Source organism: Heterodontus francisci, chromosome 20, assembly GCF_036365525.1.
Source record: "Heterodontus francisci isolate sHetFra1 chromosome 20, sHetFra1.hap1, whole genome shotgun sequence".
Classification (NCBI taxonomy): Eukaryota; Metazoa; Chordata; class Chondrichthyes; order Heterodontiformes; family Heterodontidae; genus Heterodontus; species Heterodontus francisci.
In genome coordinates this window covers 19,309,252-19,332,534 of record NC_090390.1, presented here as the reverse complement: position 1 = coordinate 19,332,534, position 23,283 = coordinate 19,309,252, and the positions used below count along the sequence as shown (strand labels likewise).

At 45.2% G+C, this 23,283-nt stretch overlaps 2 protein-coding genes across 2 annotated transcripts in view; one reads left to right on the top strand and one right to left on the bottom strand.

Annotated features, from left to right (window-relative positions):
- Nucleotides 1-4,125, top strand: part of LOC137380512 (leucine-rich repeat transmembrane neuronal protein 3-like) — a 477,263-nt gene extending 473,138 nt beyond the window's left edge. Inside the window, exon 3 of the mRNA XM_068052423.1 lies at nt 3,166-4,125. Coding sequence (XP_067908524.1) covers nt 3,166-3,363 — 198 coding nt within the window. The 3' untranslated portion in view covers nt 3,364-4,125. The remainder of the gene's footprint in view (nt 1-3,165) is intronic.
- LOC137380511 (catenin alpha-3-like) overlaps nt 1-23,283 on the bottom strand; it is a 2,550,805-nt gene that overhangs the window by 2,011,073 nt on the left and 516,449 nt on the right. The gene's annotated exons all lie outside the window — the stretch shown is intronic.

Below are 23,283 nucleotides of genomic sequence, written 5' to 3'. Positions count from 1 at the left end.
GTGTTCCTATACATTTGCTGCCCTTGTCTTTCTAGTTGGTAGAGGTCGCAGGTTTGGAAGGTGCTGTCTAAGGAGCCTTGATGCGGTGCTGCAGTGCATCTTGTAGATGGTACACACTGCTGCCACTGTGCGTCGGTGGTGGAGGGAGTGAATGTTTGTGGATGGGGTACCAATCAAGCGGACTGCTTTGTCCTGGATGGTGTCGAGCTTCTTGAGTGTTGCACCCATCCAGGCAAGTGGAGAGTATTCCATCACACTCCTGATTTGTGCCTTGTAGATGGTGGACAGGCTTTGGGGAGTCAGGAGGTGAGTTACTCACCGCAGGATTCCTAGCCTCTGACCTGCTTTTGTAGCCATGCTATTTATATGGCTACTCCAGTTCAGTTTCTGGTCAATGGTAACCCCTAGGATGTTGATAGTAGGGGATTCAGTGATCGTAATGCCATTGAATGTCATGGGGAGATGGTTAGATTCTCTCGCTGGAGATGGCCATTGCCTGGCACTTGTGTGGGGCGAATGTTATTTGCCATTTAGCAGCCCAAGCGTGGATATTGTCCAGGTCTTGCTGCATTTCTGCATGGACTGCTTCAGTAACTGAGGAGTCGCGAATGGTGCTGAACATTGTGCAATCATCAGCAAACATCCCCATTTCTGACCTTATGACTGAAGGAAGGTCATTGATGAAGCAGATGAAGATGGTTGGGCCCAGGACACTACCCTGAGGAGCTCCTGCAGTGATGTCCTGGAGCTGAGATGATTGACCTCCAACAACCACAACCATCTTCCTTTGCGCTAGGTATGACTCCAACCAGCGGAGAGTTTTCACCCTGATTCCCATTGACTCCAGATTTGCTAGGGCTCCTTGATGCCATACTCAGTCAAATGCTGCCTTGATGTCAAGGGCAGTCACTCTCACCTCACCTCTTGAGTTCAGATCTTTTGTCCATGTTTGAACCAAGGCTGTAATGAGCTCTGGAGCTGAGTGGCCCTGGTGGAACCCAAACTGAGCATCAGTGAGCAGGTTATTCCTAAGCAAGTGCAGCGTGATAGCACTGTCGACGACCCCTTCGATCACTTTATTGATGATTGAGAGTAGACTGATGGGGCGGTAATTGGTCGGGTTGGACTTGTCTTACTTTTTGTGTACAAGATATACCTGGGCAATTTTCCAGATTGCTGGGTAGATGCCAGTGTTGTAGCTATACTGGAACAGCTTGGCTAGAGGCGCATAAAATTCTGAAGCACAGGTCTTCAGTACTATTGTCGCAATATTGTCAAGGTCCATAGCCTTTACAGTATCCAATGCCTTCAGTCGTTTCTTGATATCACTTGGAGTGAATCGAATTGGTGGAAGACTGGCATCTGTGATGCTGGGGACTTCAGGAGGAGGCTGAGATTGATCATCCACTCGCCACTTCTGGCTGAAGATTGTTGCAGATGCTTCAGCCTTATCTTTTGCACTGATGTGCTGGGCTCCCCCATCATTGAGGATGGGGATATTTGTGGAGCCGCCTCCTCCAGTTAGTTGTTTAATTATACACCACGATTCACAGCTGGATGTGGCAGGACTGCAGAGTTTAGATCTGATCAGTTGTTTATGGGATCGCTTAGCTCTGTCTATCACATGCTTCTTACGCAGTTTGGCATGCAAGTAGTCCTGGGTTGTAGCTTCACCAGGTTAACACCTCATTTTGAGATATGCCTGGTGCTGCTCCTGGCATGCCCACCTGCACACTTGATTGAACCAGGGTTGGTCTCCTGGCCTGATGGTAATGGTAAATTGGGAGATATGCCAGGCCATGAGGTTGCAGATTGTGGTTGAATACAATTCTGCTGCTGCTGATGGCCCACAGCGCCTCATGGATGCCCAGTTTTGCATTGCTAGATCTGTTCGAAATCTATCCCATTTAGCATGGTGGTAGTGCCACACAACACGACGGAGGGTATCCTCAGTGTGAAGATGGGACTTTGTGCTCAGAGTTAGACACAATACAACAGCTGGGGCCTAAAACATAATATTGGCCCTGATGTCCTTCAATAACATTAGGATTAAAAATACACACAGAAAATGCTGTAAATACTCAGCAGGTCAGACAGCATCTGTGGAGAAAAAGAGACTTAATGTGCTTCTCCCTTCACAGATGCTGGCTGACCTGCTGAGTGTCTCTAACATTTTCTGTTTTTATTTCAGCTTTCCAGCATCTGCAGTATTTTGCTTTAATTAGCATTAAACAAATTTAGTTGAGGTCTTTATCACTGCTGCCATTTTCTCTTGGGCATTCTATAACTACTCACACCTCCTCTGGACCCATCTTTTGTTTCTTTACTTGTCCCAATAATAACCCATTTTGCCTTGCACCATCATCCCTGTCATTATTTAATCACTCCTGTCCTCACCACTATTTTATTTTATTTATTTTATTTTTATTTAGAGATACAACACTGAAACAGGCCCTTCGGCCCACCGAGTCTGTGCCGACCATCAACCACCCATTTATACTAATCCTACACTAATTCCATATTCCTACCACATCCCCACCTGTCCCCTATATTTCCCTACCACCTACCTACACTAGGGGCAATTTATAATGGCCAATTTACCTATCAACCTGCAAGTCTTTGGCATGTGGGAGGAAACCGGAGCACCCGGAGGAAACTCACGCAGACACAGGGAGAACCTGCAAACTCCACACAGGCAGTACCCAGAATTGAACCCAGGTCGCTGGAGCTGTGAGGCTGCGGTGCTAACCACTGCGCCACTGTGCCGCCCATATTATACTATTATAGACCTTCCCCTTTGTTCTTCGTTGCCAGCAACAAATGCACCCCCTTCACCCCAAAGGTTGCCACCCCCTCCCCCCCCCCCCCACTACCCTTTCCTTGCCCTCTGTATTTGCTTTATAAAATGTGTTCATCTTTCTTTCCAGTTCTGATGAAAGGTCATTGACCTGAAACGTTAACTCTGTTTCTCTCTCCACAGATGCTACCAGGCCTGCTGAGTATTTCCAGCATTTTCTGTTTTTAGTTCAGATTTCCAGCAGCTGCAGTATTTTGCTGTTTTAGTTAAGTTACACTGTGTTAGGTAGTCTCATAGCACTGGCACAATTTTTAAAAAGACAACATAAGTGGTATTTTCAACTGCATTGTCTTTTCTTCCACTTCCAGATCCCCATCGCCATGAGCGTCTCATCCTTCCTCACCTACGACCAGCCAACGCTAAGTTATTGCGGAGTGCATCAGGGACACCTGGCTCACAAGCAGTACAAAGTGCAAGCCCAGGAGGACACCGCAGATACCCACAGAGAAGCTGGTGCGGAACTGAGCACAATTGCGACAGTGACATGCTCCGGCAGCCATATCTAGTAGGTCTATAACAAATGACCTGACCCATTGCGATGCTCTTCAGCTCATTGCCATCCACAATGATGAACTAAATGAGGACTAGGCATAGACAGTTGAAAGACACTAAGGTTGCCTTGTGGCCGAAGACATAAATCATTGCGTTAATGCGGAGATACTGCTGTCAGAGGTCAGGCAGAAAGTAACGTGGACTTGACTGAATTTTTTTTGTTTCGGTTTGTACTGACTTTATTTGTGCAGTATTTTTTAAAACAAGAAAGCAAAGAGCTTGTACAGATTTTATTCTGGGTCCTTGTCTTTAACAACCCACCTGTATATACATGAGGTATTTAACATGGTGTAAAGATACAGTATTTTTCATAAAGAATACGCTTTGAAAATGACAAAATTGAAATAGCTAATGTCAGTCGTGCATTTATTTTCTGCTTGTTCACCTTCAGTGTTGATGGAATCGGAATGCTAATTGAAATTGTGTTGTGTTATTTAAAGACTATTGCTAAAAAGAGATCCTTCTTTGTAAAAGAGAAAATAATTGTCGCTTTCATTTTTTAGTCAGTTTTCTTTGCAATACTGACTTAAAAATGCACATCCTGGATCACACTCATTGCTCAGTGGTATTTGTCTTTAAGTATGTGTGGTAATTAGACTGAACAAAAAATTATTCAGTGATCGTTTATATGTATTTTATTAACCTCAGTTGAAAAATGTAATTGGGTATTTAGCATTTCTCAACAAATTTATTATGAGTTTTACTAAAAGGCAACTGGGACCTAGTTAAAATGCAACCTTCTGATGCAATTTAGAAACAATATGCAACAATTATAAATTTTCTAACATTTAAAGTATGTCAGTCGTGTAAAATTTGTTTATGGATAGGCAGGGTAATAGAAACAGTGCAGCCACCTGTCCAATTCTAACAGTGAGACTGCTGCTTATCCCTTTCTTCTCTCCCAACCTGAAGGTAGGAATGCCATTGGAAAATCGTTACATTCCCAAAGATAGGTAACATCGCAGCGACAAAGGAAGGTTGTACAACAGTTTTATCAGATTCCTTGGGCTGCACGCCCCAGAAGCAGAAATTAAATGGATGATCCCGCATTACTAATTCTCCACCCAAATGAAGCACAGTGTGATACTAACACTGAGTACCTGCAATGGGAAGAGTTTCATTCCCCAGCACGAACATCCTCACTTTCATTAGCAAAGATAAGCTTCACCAGATGTCACTAGTTAGTGGTAAAGAATAAAGTGCCACAGAGTGAATGGTAGGACCCACAACACAAAGGTTATTCTGCAACAGCTGTGAATCAGTTGGTAGTTTCTGATCCAGAGGGCTGTGAGTTCAGGTCCCACTCCAGAGACTTGAGCACAGTATCTAGGCTGATGCACCAGTGAAGTACTGAGGGACTGTTGCCACTGTGGGAGGTGCCGTCTTTTAGATGAGACATTAAACGGAGGCCCCGTCTGCCCTCTCAGGTAGATGCAAAAGACAAAGACTAGAGGAGTTCTCCGTGCTGTCCTGGAAGATATTTATCTCTCAATCAGCATCAATAAAAACAGATTACCTGGTCGTCATCACATTGCTGTTTGTGGGAACTTGCTAGGCACAAATTGGCAGCTGAGCTTCCTGCATTACAACAGTAACTTCATTGATTGTGAAGGACTTTGGGTTGTCCTGAGGTCATGAACTCTGCTACAGAAATGCAAGTCTTCCTGTCTTTCTATGATATGCATGGAATATATACTTTAAAACTGCAACAGTTGCATCAGACTTGTTGGAACAGCAGATGATATTTTACTTTAATGATGTTTTAATGCCACAAGCTAAGATACGAAACTCGTTGTAACTGGTGCCAGGAACAGCTCCCTGAAGGAAAATGGACTTTGGCCTTTTTTCAGCTGATCAGTGCCAATTAGGAAGTTGCACTGACCTGGATAACACAGAAACCATGGAAACTGCAGCCCCTGGTTGGCATGAAAGAGTGAAACTCCCCACCGCGTCATTGGCGATGGAGTACATTCACTCCTCCCAACAGCTGACATGATGCCAGCCAGCAAATATAGAAGCATCCTTCACACTCAGCTGTTGTTTATTACAAGAGGCATTTGGAAATAAAAGGGAGTTAGGACTTTAAATCGATTATTTCTCCCATTGTACCTTCCCCTTTAAATCAATTATTTATCTGATAGTACTCTTCCCCTTTAAGTCAATAATGGATCACATAGCACCCTTCCCCTTTAAGTCAATCAGGAGTGGCACGAGTGCTGCTGCTGACTTTACAAAAGTACTTGTATTATTACTTGTTCCTTTGGTATGTGAACTGTTGTAAGATTCACAGGATTCCAAGCAATATCCAAAGAATATGTGGGGTTTTTATGATAACGTAACTGGAACAGATATGCATACAGCTACTACACAAGCACACTACAGAATCACAGAATTGTTACAATGCAGAAGGAAACAATTCGGCCCATCTTGTCTGCACCGGCTCTCTGAATGAGCAATTCACCTAGTGCCATTCCCCCACCTTCTCCCCATAACCCTGCAAATTCTTCCTTTTCAAATAACAGCCCAATTGCCTGTTGCATGCCTCAATTGAACCTGCCCTGACCACACTCTCAGGCAGTGCATTCCAGAAAGAATATACAGCGCTGGACGGCAAATAAATAGAAAGATGCATGTAGAGAGAAATCCTTACTCTTTGGAGCAGAGTTAGAGACACGTCTGGCTACACCCACAACTCCCTGGTCATGTGTGACATGACATCGCTTCCTCCGGTGATCTTCACTTACAGCTTCTTAAGGTGGTCCCACATCCCACAACAGTCCTGGCATAACTAATTGTTAGGTATGGATATCAAAGGATATAGGGCGAAGGTTGACAAATAGAGTTGAGGTACAGATCAGGCATGATCTAATTAAATTGAAACTCGGCCCGAGAGACTGAAAGGCCAACATCTGTACCTAACCTCCCCAATCCTCCCAAAAAGGTCTCCTTCCTTTATTTGGAGCAGAAGGTGGCAAAATGAAGATTTTCATTATGTCCCTTTCCAGGGCCTCCTCTCCACCATCAAAGCAATATGGCGCAGTTCCAAGACTCCTGTAGGCAGCTCCACAGGCCCTCTGAGGTATTTTTTTCTATTCTTGTACTGTTTACTTTAAAGTGTAATAATGTACAGTTGTGGCTCAGTGTTACTATTCTTATCATTGAGTCAGAAGGTTGTGGTTTCAAGTCCCACTCCAGAGACTTGAGCACACAATAAAGCAAGCACTTTGCTGAGGGAGTGCTGCACTGTCAGAGGTGCCAGCTTTCAGATGAGACATTAAACAGAGGCCCCGTTGGCCTCTTAGGTATATGGAAATGATCCCCCTGCACTATTTCAAGGAAGAGCAGAGGAGTTATCCCTGGTGTCCTGGCCAATATTCATCCCTCAAACAACATCAACAAAAAATATTAACTGATCATTTATCTCATAGTTCTTTATGGAATTATGTTGTGCACAAATTGGATGCCACATTTCCCTCCAAAACAACAGTGACACTTTAAAAAGTACTCGATTTATTGCGATGACATGAAAGGTGCGATATTAATGTGAATTTGTTTTTCCAAGTTCTTTTTCCCCCTCTTCGAATGGATGGAATTGGAATCTGATTTGGGAAATTTATCTCTTCAATAATTTTTGATGTCCTTCATTCATCTCATTTTCTTTCTTATTTTGTGCCTTCTGCATTATCCTTTTTGAAATTGATAATTGCAGGAGTACAACAAGGAGACACAGGTTCGAACAAGTGAAAGATAAATCTGCGACTGATATCAGAGAACTCTTCTTCACAGAAAGAGCAAGTGACACTTGGAACAGACTCCTGGATACTGCCCCTGAGGTGAAAACCCTGGAATTCTTGAAGGACTAATTGATTGTTATTATTTGGGGGAAAGATTGGGATTTTTTGGCATGGTTGAAGATAGGCCAATTATTTTACCGTTTACTTTAGCATTTGACCAGCGGAAGGAAGGTGGAGGACAGCCCTCCTGTCCAGTGACCAATTGAGCCACTTAAGTGACCAATTAAGTGCATCTTCCTGCCTCGCTGGCATTTTACTGGTATGCCCTCCGTCACATGGGGAGACCGCCTGCTGAACTATGGTGGTCTCCCTGCAGGCTGGTGTTGGAGGAGAGGGGCCCTCCCTAATTGAGCACTCTGTGACCCAAAGAGGGCGCCCCCCCCACCCCCCGAGTGGCAATGGCCACTCCCACGGCAACCACCCCCCGCCCTCATCAACCCACCCCTCCCCACCTCACTGCGGCATGCCTGACTAACCCCGGTGATATCAGACCCCAGTAGTGAGGGTGCCTGCTTCCATGTTGTCCTCTCTGTTGGTGCAGTGCCAGCAGTGGCCACCTTCCCGGTGGCGCTGCAGAGACCGAAGAGCTGCCAGCCCTCCGATTGGCCGGCAGCTCTTGGGGGGGTGGGGGGGTGGGGTGAGTATTTTCCCATCTTTTAAAGGAAAGGGAGCCCTGACGACAACTAATTAGTTGCCGGACAAACTGAAAATGCGGCTGGGGTCCCACAAACAGCAGTGGTGAGGTTGCCCCTGGCTTTTGGGTCTGTCGTCAGGGCCCCCACCTCTCTGACAAAATTCCAGCAAGCGTGTGAGACAGAGAGGGAAATGAGAGAGTGAGAGAAAGAGAAAGAGAGAGAGAGAGAAATGCAAAATGACAGTGAAAGAGAGAAAATGACTGAGAAAGAGAGAGGCAGGCAGAGACAGAAAATGACTGAGAGAGAGAGAGATGGATATAATGATTTCACCCAGTTTCTGCAGAATTACAGAAACCCAGAGCACAAGCACTGCAGCCTGTGCCACAAGACAACCAACCAGAACAATCATGAGGCTCTAGTGATGGACAATCTTCCATCTAAAATTTAATTTTTTTAGTGTGTTACACAGTTCAATCCACTAAGTAGAAACATTGAAGCTGACGATGTTGGTTGGAATATTTTTCTGGGTCACTGAGGAGACTACTGTTCGTGCTGGGGATTGATAGGAATTTATATGAGGTGCTTTGGTGCTGAGTTGAGGTATTGCTGCCAGAATCAGTCAGTCAGGCTTGGAACATTATGAATGTTCATCTACACAAGATGCTCGTCATTGGAGGCTCCATTTTGCAGGGGACTGTTCAATACAGTGGAAAATTAAAGAAGGAATAAAAAAACATTCAGAATCAAATGAGGAAAAAAATAAAGATTTTGAGTAGTCAGGAGAACAGAAATAAAAGTAAATATTTGCAAATAATTAAGCAAATCTACCATGAAGAGTCAACTGAAAATAAAATTCTCATGTCAGTAGCTGAGAATAGGATATTGTAAGACAAGGTTACGTGCATTGTAAGGTAAATGATCTTACCATTAAGATGTCTAAGGCCCGTAATGTTCAGGTCTTACAGATAATATTTGCAATGTATATAATTTTTTCAGCCTGTTGTGAGTAAACTTGCTGTATTACAGTGATGGGTGATCCTCTACTGCATTACACTGCAGCAGGACAGTGGTAAACATCAGAATCCTCACCCTCGGGCCTGGATGATGAGCAATGCCACTGGCTGTCCTTCAATATTTTGTTCCTTTCTGCTGATTTCTCCTGTATTTTACTTTATACAAGGTATGCTATTTTCAGTTAAGAACTCTTCAGTTTGTAAGTAGCTTTCATAATTGATCCTTTTGTATCACTTTATTTCAGCACTGCTCTGCACTTGTATTTGAACTGCTACTTATCGTCATTGGATTCCATATCTCCTGCACCAAGTTCTCTTGTTTTGCTTTTCATATTGTGGTCATGTCCTTGGTCTTTCAAGTGTAAAACTGACAAGAAAGGAAAATATAAAGCAGAGATATGTGGAACAGGTCAGAAGGGAAGAGGTAGATTTGTGCACTTCCATAATTAGATCAGACACGGGACAAGAATATCATCTGAAAATAATATAAAGTAGAGGCAAAATGGAAACTACTCAGCAAACAAAGGGCAGACCCGAAGACAAAAAGACAGGTGCATAGAATCTAGAGAGGAAGCGAGTCTGTATAACCTACATCAAATTAGAGAGTCAGCACTGCTCCTCCGAAAAGGGCTTGCTACAGCTTCCTCCTCCAGTTAATGGGCCATCAAATGGACACAGAGGCAGATAGTTGCATGGATAAACTGTCAAAGAACTAATTAGCACAGGGGCCAAAAAAAGGGTGAGAGGCATGTAAGGTGAGCCTGCAGAGGAGGAATTGTGTTTAGTCAAGCTGGCTTCATCAATAATTATGCATTAGCTGTCACAATCTGCTGTATGTCAAAAAGAAATTACCAATCTTTGATAACAGAAGGAGCTGAATAAATTGTAACAGAGTCTGTGACATTTCATAAGTTAGATTTGGATGATGAAGGCCATTTCCCAGAATGCCTAGCCATTACAGCAGCTTATTGAACTGTACAGAGTCCCAGGCCTGAACTGCCCACTCCAGCTGTTAATCACCCTCTATATAAAAAAATTCTTCCTGACATTGTCTCAAACTTTTTCATCCTAGACCTTAACCAGTGCTCTCTTGTATCATTGCCTTGACATTTTTCAAAGTGCTTTTCCAAATGAAATGGTGATTTTCAATTTTGGGCGCATCGGGTGGCACTCTGGGTGGGCTCTGGACAGGGGTGTGGGAGTAATGCTGGACAGGGGTGTGGGAATGGCACTGGACAGGGGTGTGGGCAGGGCACTGGACAGGGGTGTAGGTGAGCTCTGGGCAGGGGTGTGGGAGTGGCGCTGGGCAGGGGTGTGGGCAGGGCTCTGGGCAGGGGTGTGGGAGTAACGCTGGACAAGGGTGTGGGAATGGCACTAGACAGGGGTGTGGGCAGGGCACTGGACAGAGGTGTAGGTGAGCTCTGTGCAGGGGTGTGGGAGTGGCTCGGGGCAGGGGTGTGGGAGTGGTTCTGGGAAGGGATGTGGGAGTGGCTCTGGGCAGGGGTGTGGGCAGGGCACTGGACAGAGGTGTAGGTGAGCTCGGTGCAGGGGTGTGGGAGTGGCTCGGGGCAGGGGTGTGGGAGTGGCTCGGGGCAAGGGTGCTGGAGTGGCTTGGGGCCGGGGTGTGGGAGTGGCTCTGGGCAGGGGTGTGGGAGTGGCTCTGGGCAGGGGTGTGGGAGTTGCTCTGGGCAGGGGTGTGAGAGTGGCTCTGGGAAGGGGTGTGGGAGTGGCTCTGGGCAGGGGTGTGAGAGTGGTTCTGGGCAGGGGCGGGGAGTGGCTCTGGGCAGGGGTGTGGGAGTGGCTCTGGGCAGGGGTATGGGAGTGGCTCTGGGAAGGGGTGTGGGAGTGGCTCTGGGCAGGGGTGGGGAGTGGCTCTGGGCAGGGGTGTGAGAGTGGCTCTGGGCAGGGATGTGGGAGTGGCTCGGGGCAAGGGTGCTGGACTGGCTCAGTGCCGGGGTGTGGGAGTGGCTCTGGGAAGGGGTGTGGGACTGGCTCTGGGAAGGGATGTGGGAGTGGCTCTGGGCAGGGGTGTGGGAGTGGCTCTGGGAAGGGGTGTGGGAGTGGCTCTGGGAAGGGGTGTGGAAGTGGCTCTGGGAAGGGATGTGGGAGTGGCTGTGGGAAGGGATGTGGGAGTGGCTCTGGGCAAGGGTGTGGGAGTGGCTCTGGGAAGGGGTGTGGGAGTGGCTCTGGGCAGGGGTGTGGGAGTGGCTCTGGGCAGGGGTGTGAGAGTGGTTCTGGGCAGGGGCGGGGAGTGCCTCTGGGCAGGGGTGTGGGAGTGGCTCTGGGAAGGGGTGTGGGAGTGGCTCTGGGCAGGGGTGTGAGAGTGGTTCTGGGCAGGGGCGGGGAGTGGCTCTGGGCAGGGGTGTGAGAGTGGCTCTGGGCAGGGATGTGGGAGTGGCTCTGGGCAGGGATGTGGGAGTGGCTCGGGCCAAGGGTGTGAGAGTGGCTCTGGGCAGGGATGTGGGAGCGGCTCGGGGCAAGGGTGTGAGAGTGGCTCTGGGCAGGGGCGTGGGCATCAATATTATGCTCCTCCTGGATCGATAAATATTAATTTCTTTGGTATCAGTCCCATTTTTGGAATTGCCAGTCAGCAGTGGACCCTTGCTGGTTAGCCCACTCCACTTCTTGGTACCTGAATGTAACAAAATCTCTTAGATCCAGACAGAGTGCTGGATGACCATTTCACAGCCCACTCAACTATCAATTCAGGTGGGCCTTGGGCAGTCAGTAAGCTTTTGCTTAATTTTTGTATGCTTATTGCCCCATAAAGAGGGTGGCAGGTGAACGAAAATCACCTCCAATTTGTTTAGCCGATGAAATAAGTTATCTACATTCGGTCCTATCTGAGGTGCCTATGAATCATTGATTCATGGCTCCACCTCTAACACCTGGGGGTCAGCATGACCATACAGCTTCAGCAAGGCTTGTGGAATACAAAACTCAATATTTTAACGTGGGACCCTGTTGTTTAATTGTCCAGATAAAGCAACACCTGATTTTCTTAATTTGTCTCTGAAAAGTTCCATCTTTGGAGCACAGATGTGTTTTGTACTTTTGTTATGCATTGCTCCATATTAAAATCTGTTACCCCATATCAACCCAGGTGTAAACACTGCTAAGCTACCTTTTCAAGACTTTGGCTTTCTATTCCAACTCCACAGACTCCCCATCCTGGAGTCACCAGTGAAGTCAGCTACCTTGAGTTGAGACTATAAGGAACTTTCCCCGACTGGTGGGAATGAAGTGGGTCTGTACCCTTTGGCGTTAGCTGTGGTTCAGTAGGTAGCAGTCTTACTTCTGAGTTAGAAGATTGTGAGTTCAAGTCCCACTTCAGAGACTTGAGTACAAAATCTAGTCTGACAAATCAGTGCAGTATTGAGGGAGGGCTGCACTCTCAGAAATACTGTCTTTTGGATGAGGCATTAAAACTGAGGCCATGTCTGCTCTTTCAGGAGGGTGTAAAAAAAATCCTATGTCGCTATTTCCTGTTGGTTTCCCATGAGAGTTAAAATTGGCCTGTGTGAACTTGTGTTTGCTTAGCAGGAGTGGGAATACTGGTGCACGAGCCCACTGAAATCCTATTCAACTCCTTTCTTTTCGATTTAGATCCTCCGAAGACTACATTCTCTTGAGACAGTTACTTATCCTTGATACCTAGAGGCACACTGGGAGTAGCTACGTTTGTGTCACCAGAGAGTTGCTTTTCTGAAGTATGGCCCAGCTATATTCTGGCAATATGTAGTTATATATGCGGAATTATAGAGGTTTGTTCAGCGTATTCTTAATTATCTATAAAACCATTGTTCAAACATTGTCGTTCCAACACAAATTATTTTGTGAAAGGATGTCCCCAGTTCTTGGTGGAACATACAGGTTCAAAATTTAGTCAAGATTCCAAAAGACTACGAGCAGCTTGCCAGAGATGACTAACAAAGGCTGTTTTTCTTAGGATAATGTAGAAGATAGCCATTGTTCTAGCAAAGGCAACCATCAGCTACTAGGTAAGATAGATGATCAGAATGAGGCTTGATGTTATGGCTAAAGCTAGTATTGCAAGTGTCTATTTCTAATATTGTCACGAAAGAAGCCAGTGTAGTTTTACACCGTGAGAAGCGACTGCTCAGAGCTCAATGATTGAATGAGTGGTTAGAGAGTCCACCAGGTGGAATGTCATTCCTCAGGGTATGTGCCGGATTGCACACTTGGGAGACTCTTCGGGGCCCAGATTTCTTTCATGCATTTTAATTTTCTGCCATCTTTGCCATGTTCTGAATGTTGCAGGTATAAATAGCTGGAGATTCATGTGAACACAGAGGAGTAGAGTAGTAATTTGTGTAGAAAAGGCTGTGGGTAGTGGAAATGATATCTGTACAAGTTACCTGATGAGCTTGGGGTAAAGGGCAGTAATCAAACTGCAACTCCAAATGTTAACAAGAGAGATAACTATCCACAACTTCAATTAACAGGCTAAAGGTAGAGAAATCATAGTATTTCATGAAGAAACCCTTCACTTGCCTGATGAGTACATTTTGTAGAATCACACCTTCTTTTCATCCTATGGAGCTGCCAGGCTGATGAGTATATCCTGATGCATTTCCCCTCTGGAAGCAATTATCTTTGTCTGGGAGTCTCTGGGGCTTTCTCTGGGCCTCCATGAAACTCTCATCAGCTCCCAGCTGCCAATGGTCTGGAGAAAGGAAGAGGGATTCCCAAAAGGCTAAAGTTGGAAGAAGAGAGAATTTGGAGGGGAGTAGGGTCAGTGTAGGGCTGGAGGAGGGAGGGGTGAGACCATGAAGGAATTTATATACGAAGATGAGAACTTTAAATTGCAGACATTGAATTGCTAAGTGTGTTAAAATTACAACTCTCGTACACACACAATCACACACAATTTATCCACAGCAGCTGAAAATCACCAACATCCAAGACTCAAGTGAAATTTCCAACATTGGGACTCCAAGCTCCAGAGAGGGGAGCAAAAGTCTAGAGGCAGAAATTATTGCTGGGACTTCTGTCAGAACATGATTACCTTTATGTACAGCACATTGCAGGGCCCTGTCATGCTGCTGCGTGTCCACGGGGAAGGGGATGAAAGCAGTTGGCTCAATCAAACAATGCGCTTTTGGCTTGCATGATACATCTGTGTGCCATTTGATTAACTAATGTCTTTCAGATGAGATGTTGAACCGAACCTCCATCTGCTCTCTCAGGTGGACAGAAAAGATCCCATGACACTATTTTGAAGAAGAGCAGTGGAGTTCTCCCCAGTGTCCTGGCCAATATTTATTCCTCAACCAACATCCCCGAAACAGATTCTCTGGCCATTATTGCATTTCTGTTTGTGCGATCTTGCTGTGTTCAAGTTAGCAGCTATATTCCCTATATTACAACAGTAACTGCACTTCCAAAGTACTTAATTGACTGCAAAGTATCTTGAAATGTCTTGAGGCCGTGAAGGGTACAATGTAAATATTATTTCTTTCTTTCTACCTTCCTTCTCATGATGGAGGTCAGCTGTAGGACAGGTCACAGCTACTGGGATGATTCACTGAGCAGACTCTCATTTAAATAAGCACACACATACTAGGCCAGATTGGCTCCTGGCTTGGATAACCCGAGCCCCCAGTGACACGAATCAAATCAAACAGCTCCCCTTACAGCAAAGACACTGTTCATAGTTTTCAGGATAGGTTGGCTCAATCACCCGAGTTCAAAACACAATTAACAAAAATAATAAACTAAGTCCAAGCACAAAAACTGGGAGTAAAGAGAGAAAGAGAAGTGCCTGAATGAAAATAGAGAATGGTGATATTTAATATGGAACTGAGTGTGAAAGGGTGTGAAAGTATAATGTATGCACATGTGTGTGTGTATCATTGAGAAAGAGTGGTGTGTGTGTGTGTGTCTGTGTGTTAGAGAGAGAGAGAGAGAGCACAGGAGGAGAGGGAGGGCAGGAGGAAAGAGAGAGAGAGAAACATATTTGATGTGAGCTTCCAGAGGGAGCTGCACTGGTTCTTGACTGGGGCAGAAACCACCAAAACAACAACTTACATTTATATAGCACCTTTAACGTAATAAAGAGTCCCAAGTTGCTTTACAGGAACATTACAAAATAGGATGCCAAGCCACTGAAGGAGGTATTAGGTCAGATGACCAAAAGCTTGGTAAAAAGGTAGGTTTTAAGGAGTGTCTTAAAGGAGGAAAGCGAGGTAGAGAGGGGGAGAGGTATAAGGAGGGAATTCCAAAACTTAGGCCTAGGCAACTGAAGGCGCGGCCACTAATGGTGTGGTGTATTTGGACTTTCAACAGGCTTTTGGTAAAGTCCCACATAGGAGGTTATTAAGCAAAATTAAAGCGCACGGAATTGGGGGTAATATGCTAGCAAGGATTGAGGATTGGGTAACAGGCAAAAAACAGAGAGTAGGAATAAATGGGTCATTCTCAGGTTGGCAGGCTATGATCAGTGGGGTACCACAAGGATCAGTGCTTGGGCTCCAGCTGTTCACAGTCTATATCAATGATTTGGATGTGGGGACCTATTGCAATATTTCCAGGTTTGCGGATGACACAAAAATTGGTGGGAATGTGAATTGTGACGAGGATGCAAAGTGGCTTCAAGGGGATTTGGGCGGGCTGAGTGAGTGGGCAAGAACATGGCAGATGAAATATAATGTGGATAAGTGTGAGGTTATACACTTTGGTAGGAGGAATGGAGGTGCAGAGCATTTCTTAAATGGTGAGCGATTGGAAAGTGTTGATGTCCAAAGGGAGTTAGGTGTCCTTGTTCATAAGTCAATGAAAGCTAACATGCAGGTGCAACAAGCAATTAGGAAGGCAAATGGTACGTTAGCCTTTATCGCAAGAGGATTTGAGTACAGGAGCAAAGAAGTTTTGTTTCAGTTTTATAGAGCATTGGTGAGGCAACACCTGAAATATTGCGTGCAGTTCTGGTCACCTTGCCTGAGGAAGGATATACTTGCCATAGAGGAAGTGCAGCGGAGGTTCACCAGACTGATTCCCGGGATGGTGGAGATGAGGAGAGATTGAGGAGACTGGACCTGTATTCTCTGGAGTTTAGAAGAATGGGAGGCAATTTCATAGAAACTTACAAAATTCTTAAAGGGATAGGCAGGGTAGATGTGGAAAGGATGTTTCCCCTGGCTGTGGGGTCCAGAACCAGGGAACACAATCCCAGTATAAAGGGCAAGCCATTTAGGACTGAGATGAGGAGGAACTTCCTCACTCAGAGGGTGGTGAATCTTTTGGAATTCTCTGCCCCAGAGGTTGGTGGAAGCTCAGTTACTGAGTAAGTTCAAGACAGAGATCAATAGATTTCTAGTTGCTAATGACATCAAGGGATATGGGGATAGTGTGGGAATATGGGATTGAGGTAGACTATCAGCCATGATCAAGAATGGCAGAGCAGGCTTGAAGAACTAAATGGCCTACTCCTGCTCCTATGTTCCTGTGATGGAGCATTAAAATCATGGATGCACAAGAGGCCAGAATTAGAAGAGGGCAGATATTTCGGAGGGTTGTGGGACTGGAGGAGATTACAAAGATAGGGAGAGGTGAGGACATGGAGGGATTTGGAAACAAGGATGAGAATTATAAAATCAAATTGTCGCTTGACCAGGTCAGCGAGCATAGGGGTGATAGGGGAATGGGACTTGGTGCGAGTTAAGACACCGGCAAAAGAGTTTTGGATGACCTTAAGATTACAGACAGTAGAATGTGGGAGATCAGCCAGGAGTGCATTGGAACAGTCAAGTCCAGAGGTAATGAAGGCATGAATGTGGGTTTCAGCAGATGAACTGAGACAGGGAAAGTCGGGCGATGTTATGGAGGTGGAAATAGATGGTCTTAGTAATTGAATGAATATGAGGTCGGAAGGTCATGATTAGATTAGATTAGAGATACAGCACTGAAACAGGCCCTTCGGCCCACCGAGTCTGTGCCGAACATCAACCACCCATTTATACTAATCCTGCACTAATCCCATATTCCTACCAAACATCCCCACCTGTCCCTCTATTTCCCTACCACCTACCTATATTAGTGACAATTTATAACAGCCAATTTACCTATCAACCTGCAAGTCTTTTGGCTTGCATCTCGGGATCAAATGTGAAACCAAAGTTGAGAACAGACTGGTTTAATCTCAGACTGCTGCCAGGGAGAAGGATGGAGTTGGTAGCCGGGGAATGGAGTTTGGAGCAGGGACCTAAAGCAATGGCTTCAGTCTTCCCAATATTTAATTGGAGGAAATTTCTGCTCATCCAGTACTGGATGCCAGATAAGCAGACTGATAATTTAGCAACAGTGGAAGAGTCAAGAGAAGTGGTGGTGAGGTAGAGTTCAGTGCCGTCAGCATACTAACACTGTGCTTTCAGATGATGTCGCTGAGGGGCATCATGTAGATGAGAAATAGGAGGGGGCTAAGGATAGATCCGGGGGACACCAGAGGTAACGTTCTGGGAGCAGGGAGAGAAGCCATTGCAAGTGATTCTCTGGCTTTGATTAGGTAGACAAGAATGGAACCAGTTGAGTGCAGTCCCACCCAGCTGGAAGGTGGAGAGGTGTTAGAAGTGGATAGTATGGTCAACCATGACAATGGCTGGAGGCAGATTGAGATGGACGAGGAGGGAAAGTTTACCTTTGTCATAGTCACATAGGATGTCATTTGTGACTTTAATAAGAGCAGTTCAGTAATGCGGCAGGGGCAGAAACCTGATTGGAGGGATTCAAACATGGAGTTCCGGGAAAGATGGGCACAAATTTGGGAGGCAGCAGCACATTTAAGGACTTTGGAGAGGAAAGGGAGGTTGGAGATGGGGTGGCAGTTTGCCAGGTCAGAGGGGTCAAGGATTGTTTTTTTTGAGCAGAGGGGTTATGATGGTAGATTAAAAGAGGAGAGGGAGAACATCAAAAGAGGGAGAACTGTTAACAATATCTGCTAACATGGGGACCAGGAGGGGAAGTTGGGTGATCAGTAGTTTAGTGGGAATCGGATCAAGGGAGCAGGAGGTGGGTTCCATGGACAAGATGAGCTCGGAGAGGGCAGAAGGAGAGATAGGAGAGAAACTAGAGATAAATGCCAGTTCAGGGCTAGGGTGGGGTGGTGGGGGCAGTGCATTATAGGAAGTTTGGCCAGGTGAGCTAGTGGAAGGGAGGGACACGGCAGAGGCAACAGATCAGAGGTCTCAATCTTAGTGACAAAGAAATCCATAAGCTCCTCGCACTTATTGTTGGAGGTAAGGGTGGAGGAGACAGGAGAGAAGGGTTTAAGAAGATGGTTTGCAGTAGAGAAAAGAAGCTGGGGGTTATCTTTGCATTTGAAGATGATCCTGGAATAGTGAGCAATTTTAGCAGATGGGAGCTTCACAAAGAAGGTAAGTGATTAACAGATAACGAAGACTTGACTCATGTGGACTGGTTTTGATCGCCTGAGCTAGTCCTAGAAGAAGTTACTAGAGTTTTAACATTTCTAAATTGTCTCGAGGGAGTTTTCTGAGTTCTTTTCTCCCAGATTACATGCCTGAAGAAAGGGACAGGGTGGTGGGGGGGGAGTGTTTCGTCAGGATGCTCCAGCCGTTATGACATGAATATGGGGCAGACTTGATGGACCAGCTGGGCTTCTCCTTCCTGTCATTTTCATATGTTTTGTATTACTGTTGAAAAATCGCCAAATATTTAATATTTTGCAATGATTTTACAGCCAACTATGGTTAATGAGAGCAAAAAAAAGTATTAACTATTCAGGTTGATGACCTTTCATCAGAAGTGGGAAAAGTTAGAAATGTAATAGGTTTTAAGCAAGTGAAAGCGGAGGAGGGTGGGAAAAGAACAAAAGGGAAGGTCTCTGATAGGTGAAAGACAGGAGAGATTAAATGACAAAAGGGGTCATGGTGCAAGGCAAAAGGGAGTGGTAATGGGACCAATAAAGAACGAAACTGACCACCTCCAGGCGCTTACCTATTGTCTCTAGAGACAAGGAGGCCAAAGAAGAAAAAGAACGAAAAGATGTGTCTAGAGGAGGTGTGAATTGCAGAATCATGAACAGCTGCTGTCTGAAAGCGAAAAAAAAAGAGAAAAACAAAACAGTAAAACCAAAGCCAGCTTTTGTTTCCTTACTTGTTCAATTCCCACTCCTTTTTGCCTTGCTGCAGAGAGAGGGGGAAGTGGTGGGGAGGGGGACCAGAGGGGGGGGGGAGGAGCACGGGGGGAGTGGGGGGAGGAGCACGGTGCGGGGAGCGGTGGGGGAGCACAGCGGGGGAGAAGACCTGCTCCATGCTGGACCTGGTCCATGTGTTACCAGTCGCTGTCAAAGTCACCACTGCCCTCAATATTTTTGCTCCTTCCAGGGCTCTGCTAGTGGCCTAAAAATGCAAAAGACAAGTGACTAATGGCTTGGTTTGCCAGGGCTGGCAATTATATCAGCTTTGCCTGCAATGATGTCGGTCAGAATGAGCAGGCGTTCGGGTCCGCATCTCTGGCTGGCTTCCCACAGGTGCAAGGCATCATTGTAGTCACACGGTGATCCAGGCATTCCCAGAACAGTCGGGACTATTCATCAACTGTAAGATCTTCCACTCCATTAATGTGCAAATACAAAAAGGCTTTTATGCAGATGTGTGCAAGATTCCCAGAGAACTGCCATGACGCTTATATCCTGCAGCAGACCAAGCTTCCTGACCACTTCGGATTCGCAAGCATAATTAAGGGATGATTGCTTGGAGACATGGGATACTCACTTCAAACTTGGTTGATGAAACCCAACCAATAAAGACTAACAGTGCTGCAATGAGAGCTGTATGACGTGATTGAACAAGCCATGGGCAGCTAAAATGCACTTCAGATTCCTAGATAGGTCTGGAGGTGGCTTTCAGTTGTGTGCTATGCTCTACACAACATTCCAAGCGAGGTTTGGACCTGCAGGAGGATGAAGGCCCAAAGCACAAAGCCTCTTTGGATGATTCTGCGCAGGAGGAGGAAGATATGAGGGTATTGCACCAGCAACTGCTCACAATGCTGTCCGGGATGCCCTTATTAATACTGGGGAAGAGTATATCTCTCCAGCTCCTTGCTGCCCCCATCAGGGAGGTGTCACTGAAGCAGGTGCAGCCTTTGAGTGTCTTGACTCGATACTGAAAGTTCTTTCTCTGTTGCTTCCAACTCCAAGCTCCCACAAATTGCAACTTTGGATTGGCCCTTTAAATACTGGAGTTGAGTTTGCGCCATGCAAGCCTACACCATGCCTGGATGCCAAACCCCAAAGTCAAATGATAATGTACCAGCTGTGTTGAAAAGGCACTGACAGACACACTGCACTTATTTCTGAGTTTCCCACGTGATATCGGACACCACTCCACTCCCAACGCACCTTCAAGTTAACATTGGGGCCATTGTGTCTGAGATTTATTGAATCATAGAAATGTGCAACACCTAAGGCCATTTGGCCCATCAAGCCTGTACTGTCTTTTTGAAAGGCCAATTGTGTTTAGTCCCACAGGCCACTTTTTGACTGTAGCCCTGTAAATTCCTCATTCTCTGCCCAACTCCCTTTTAAATTTTTCAGGTAGAGTGTTCCGGATCCTGACAACTCTCCAAGTGAAATCATTTTTCCTCATCTCCCATTTTGATCTTTTGCCAATGATTTTGAATCTATGATCTCTGGTTATTGATCCATACTCCAGAGGGAATAGTTTTTCTCTAACTACTCTATCAAAACCTTGAATTACCTTGAAAACCTCTATGAAGTCACCTCTTAACCTTCTTTCTTCCCAACACTGGAACATTATCCTAACTCTCCTAACCTCTCCTCACAACTGAAGATTGTTTGACAATGCTACATTATTTCCCTAATCGGACTTCTATTTACGACATGCACAGTTAATGCTAATGAAAATCCAGCAATAAGTCTGCAGTTTGAAGTATCATTGATCTAACTTTGAAAGGAATGAAATTAATTACTTTTTTTCAATTTTGATAAATGAGCTAGTCTCGGTGTAGGAAACAGCATGAGAAAGTTTGCAGATGATACGAAACTTGGCAATGTAGTAGATTGTGATGAGGATTGTTATAGGCTTCAGGATGACACAGACAGGATGGATAATTGGGCAGAAGCCTGGCAGATGGAGTTCAATGTGGAGAAGTTTGAAATGATGCAGTTTGCGAGGAATAATATGGAAAGACAGTTTATTATAAATGACAGGCTTTTGAGAAGTGAAGATGAGCAGAGAGACCTTGGTGCCCATATACATAAATCCTTAAAGTTGGCAAGACAAGATGATAAGATGGGTGAAAAAGCAAATGGGTTATTTGGGTTGATAACTAGAAGAATGGAATATAAAAGCACAGATGATGCTAGAACTTCACAAATCTCTGGCTAGGCCTCAGCTGGACAAAACACTGCAGGAAAGATATACAGGCCTGAGAGCGGAGGTTTCAGTTATGAGAAGAGCTTGGAAAAGTTGAGACTGTTCTACTCGGAACAGAGAAGGTTAGGAGGTGACCTCATTGAGGTTTTCAAGTTGATGAGAGGTTTTAATACAGTGGAGAAAAAAACTATTCCCTCTGGAGAGTGGCTCAATAACCAGAGGTCATAAATTTAAAATCATTGGCAAAAGATCAAGAGGGGAGATGTGAATTGTTTTCACTCAGAGAGTTGTTGTGTTCTGGAACACTCTACCTGAAAAGGTGGTGGAAGCTGATTCCATGTATAATTGTAAAAAGGGAGTTGGACTGGTAATTTGAGACTGAGGAAATTACAGGGCCATGGACAAAAAGCAGGGGTGTGACTTTCAAAAAGCCAGCATAGGAATGATGGGCCAAATGGTCTCCTCCTGTGATGTTAGTTTCTATGATTTGTCATGAAGACCCCCACCTGCCAAGAACAAGGCATACTAATTTTGTCAGATGAACATTCATTTTTAAACTGTGACTGGATTGAAGAGATGACTTGTTTAAAGAGATCACCAGACATTTGGCTGGAGAACATTTGCATACTAAGAGACGGTGCTTGGAGAGACAAAGTAACTACTCCCTGGTCCAATTAACCCAAATGGATTTTGATCACCAGACATTGATGGTGTAAGAAAGTTTGTATTCCAGTGTCTGCTAAGATGGAGAATCCACAAACACAGGGGTGGTTAAACCAGCTGGTCACATGACTAACCTGCTGGCCCAGGCTTTTTGAACTACACACAGGACAGTTTGAAGACAGACTGCAGATAGTAACTGAACCTGGGACAAGACAGCCTCTCTCCTGGCTGGCTCTCTCTTGCTTCCTCACAAACCTCCAGACCCACTGAAGTCGCTTAAACCTCAAGAGAGAAAAGACTCCAATATCAAATCAAGTTAAAGTGTGCAACGAACAGCAAGACTTACCAGCAACCAAAGACTCCACATCGATCTCAAAGGACTGTAATTACAACCCAGCTATTGCTTCAAATTTTTCCCCTTTATTCTTTCTACTCTTTCTGTCTCTATCTGCATGTGTTTATTGTGTATGCATGCTAGGGTGGTTGTGTCGCCTACTCGTAGTCATTAACCAAATTAGAGTTTAAGGTTAATAAACTTCAACCTTTCTTGTTTAAGTCTAAGAAAACCTGTCTGATTGATTTCTTTGCCTTACATTTGGAAAGCAGTGAACAAGGATTCACTGAGGGGGGAGCTAAAACACAGTGTTTTTAGAATTAAACAGTTATGGTTAAACCAGGCAAAGGCTGAGAGGGAACCCCTAGACCCCTTTCTCACCTGGTTGTAACAGATTCTATGAATTGTTTGTCTGCCTCAGTTATTTCAGTGGCAGGAAACCATGGAATTTTTTTTAACATTCCCATGTCTGGATTTGGACGAAGAATGAATCCTCCTTACTTAAAATTTCACAGATAGAGAAAAGGAGTAAATTGATCTCCTATTTTCATGCTTCACTTACACTGAGCTGTCACCTGAGACTCAAAATGATTTATTTGGAGTAATGTAATTAACAAGCAATTTAAATACTGAACCTTGAAAGAAAGGCTGACAGCTTTGGAACAAAGATTGGTTCAGTATTTTACATTGGACACTTGTGGTCGATTTTGACTCCTAGTGACTTTTGGGTGGGCAGAAGACGCACTGACTGGTCCAATTGTGTGCAAGCTGCGGTCAAGATGGGTGTAAAGTGCCTGACCAGGGTGGGCATTTGGGTGACCAGCAGCAATGGAAAGTTGACTGGCATCAGGTAAGATACACGGAGGGCATTTCTAGAAGGTGTCATTAAAATACATCTGATAAATGGTGTAAAATCAGCTCCAGCAGTCTGAAGGAGAAACTATTGAAGCCGTTGTTAAATTACACCTGCTAAAGACCGCACAGAGAAGGACAGATCACCATAGCAACCTGACCATAACAACAGGAATTGGACTCCAGATCAGCTGGAAATTGGA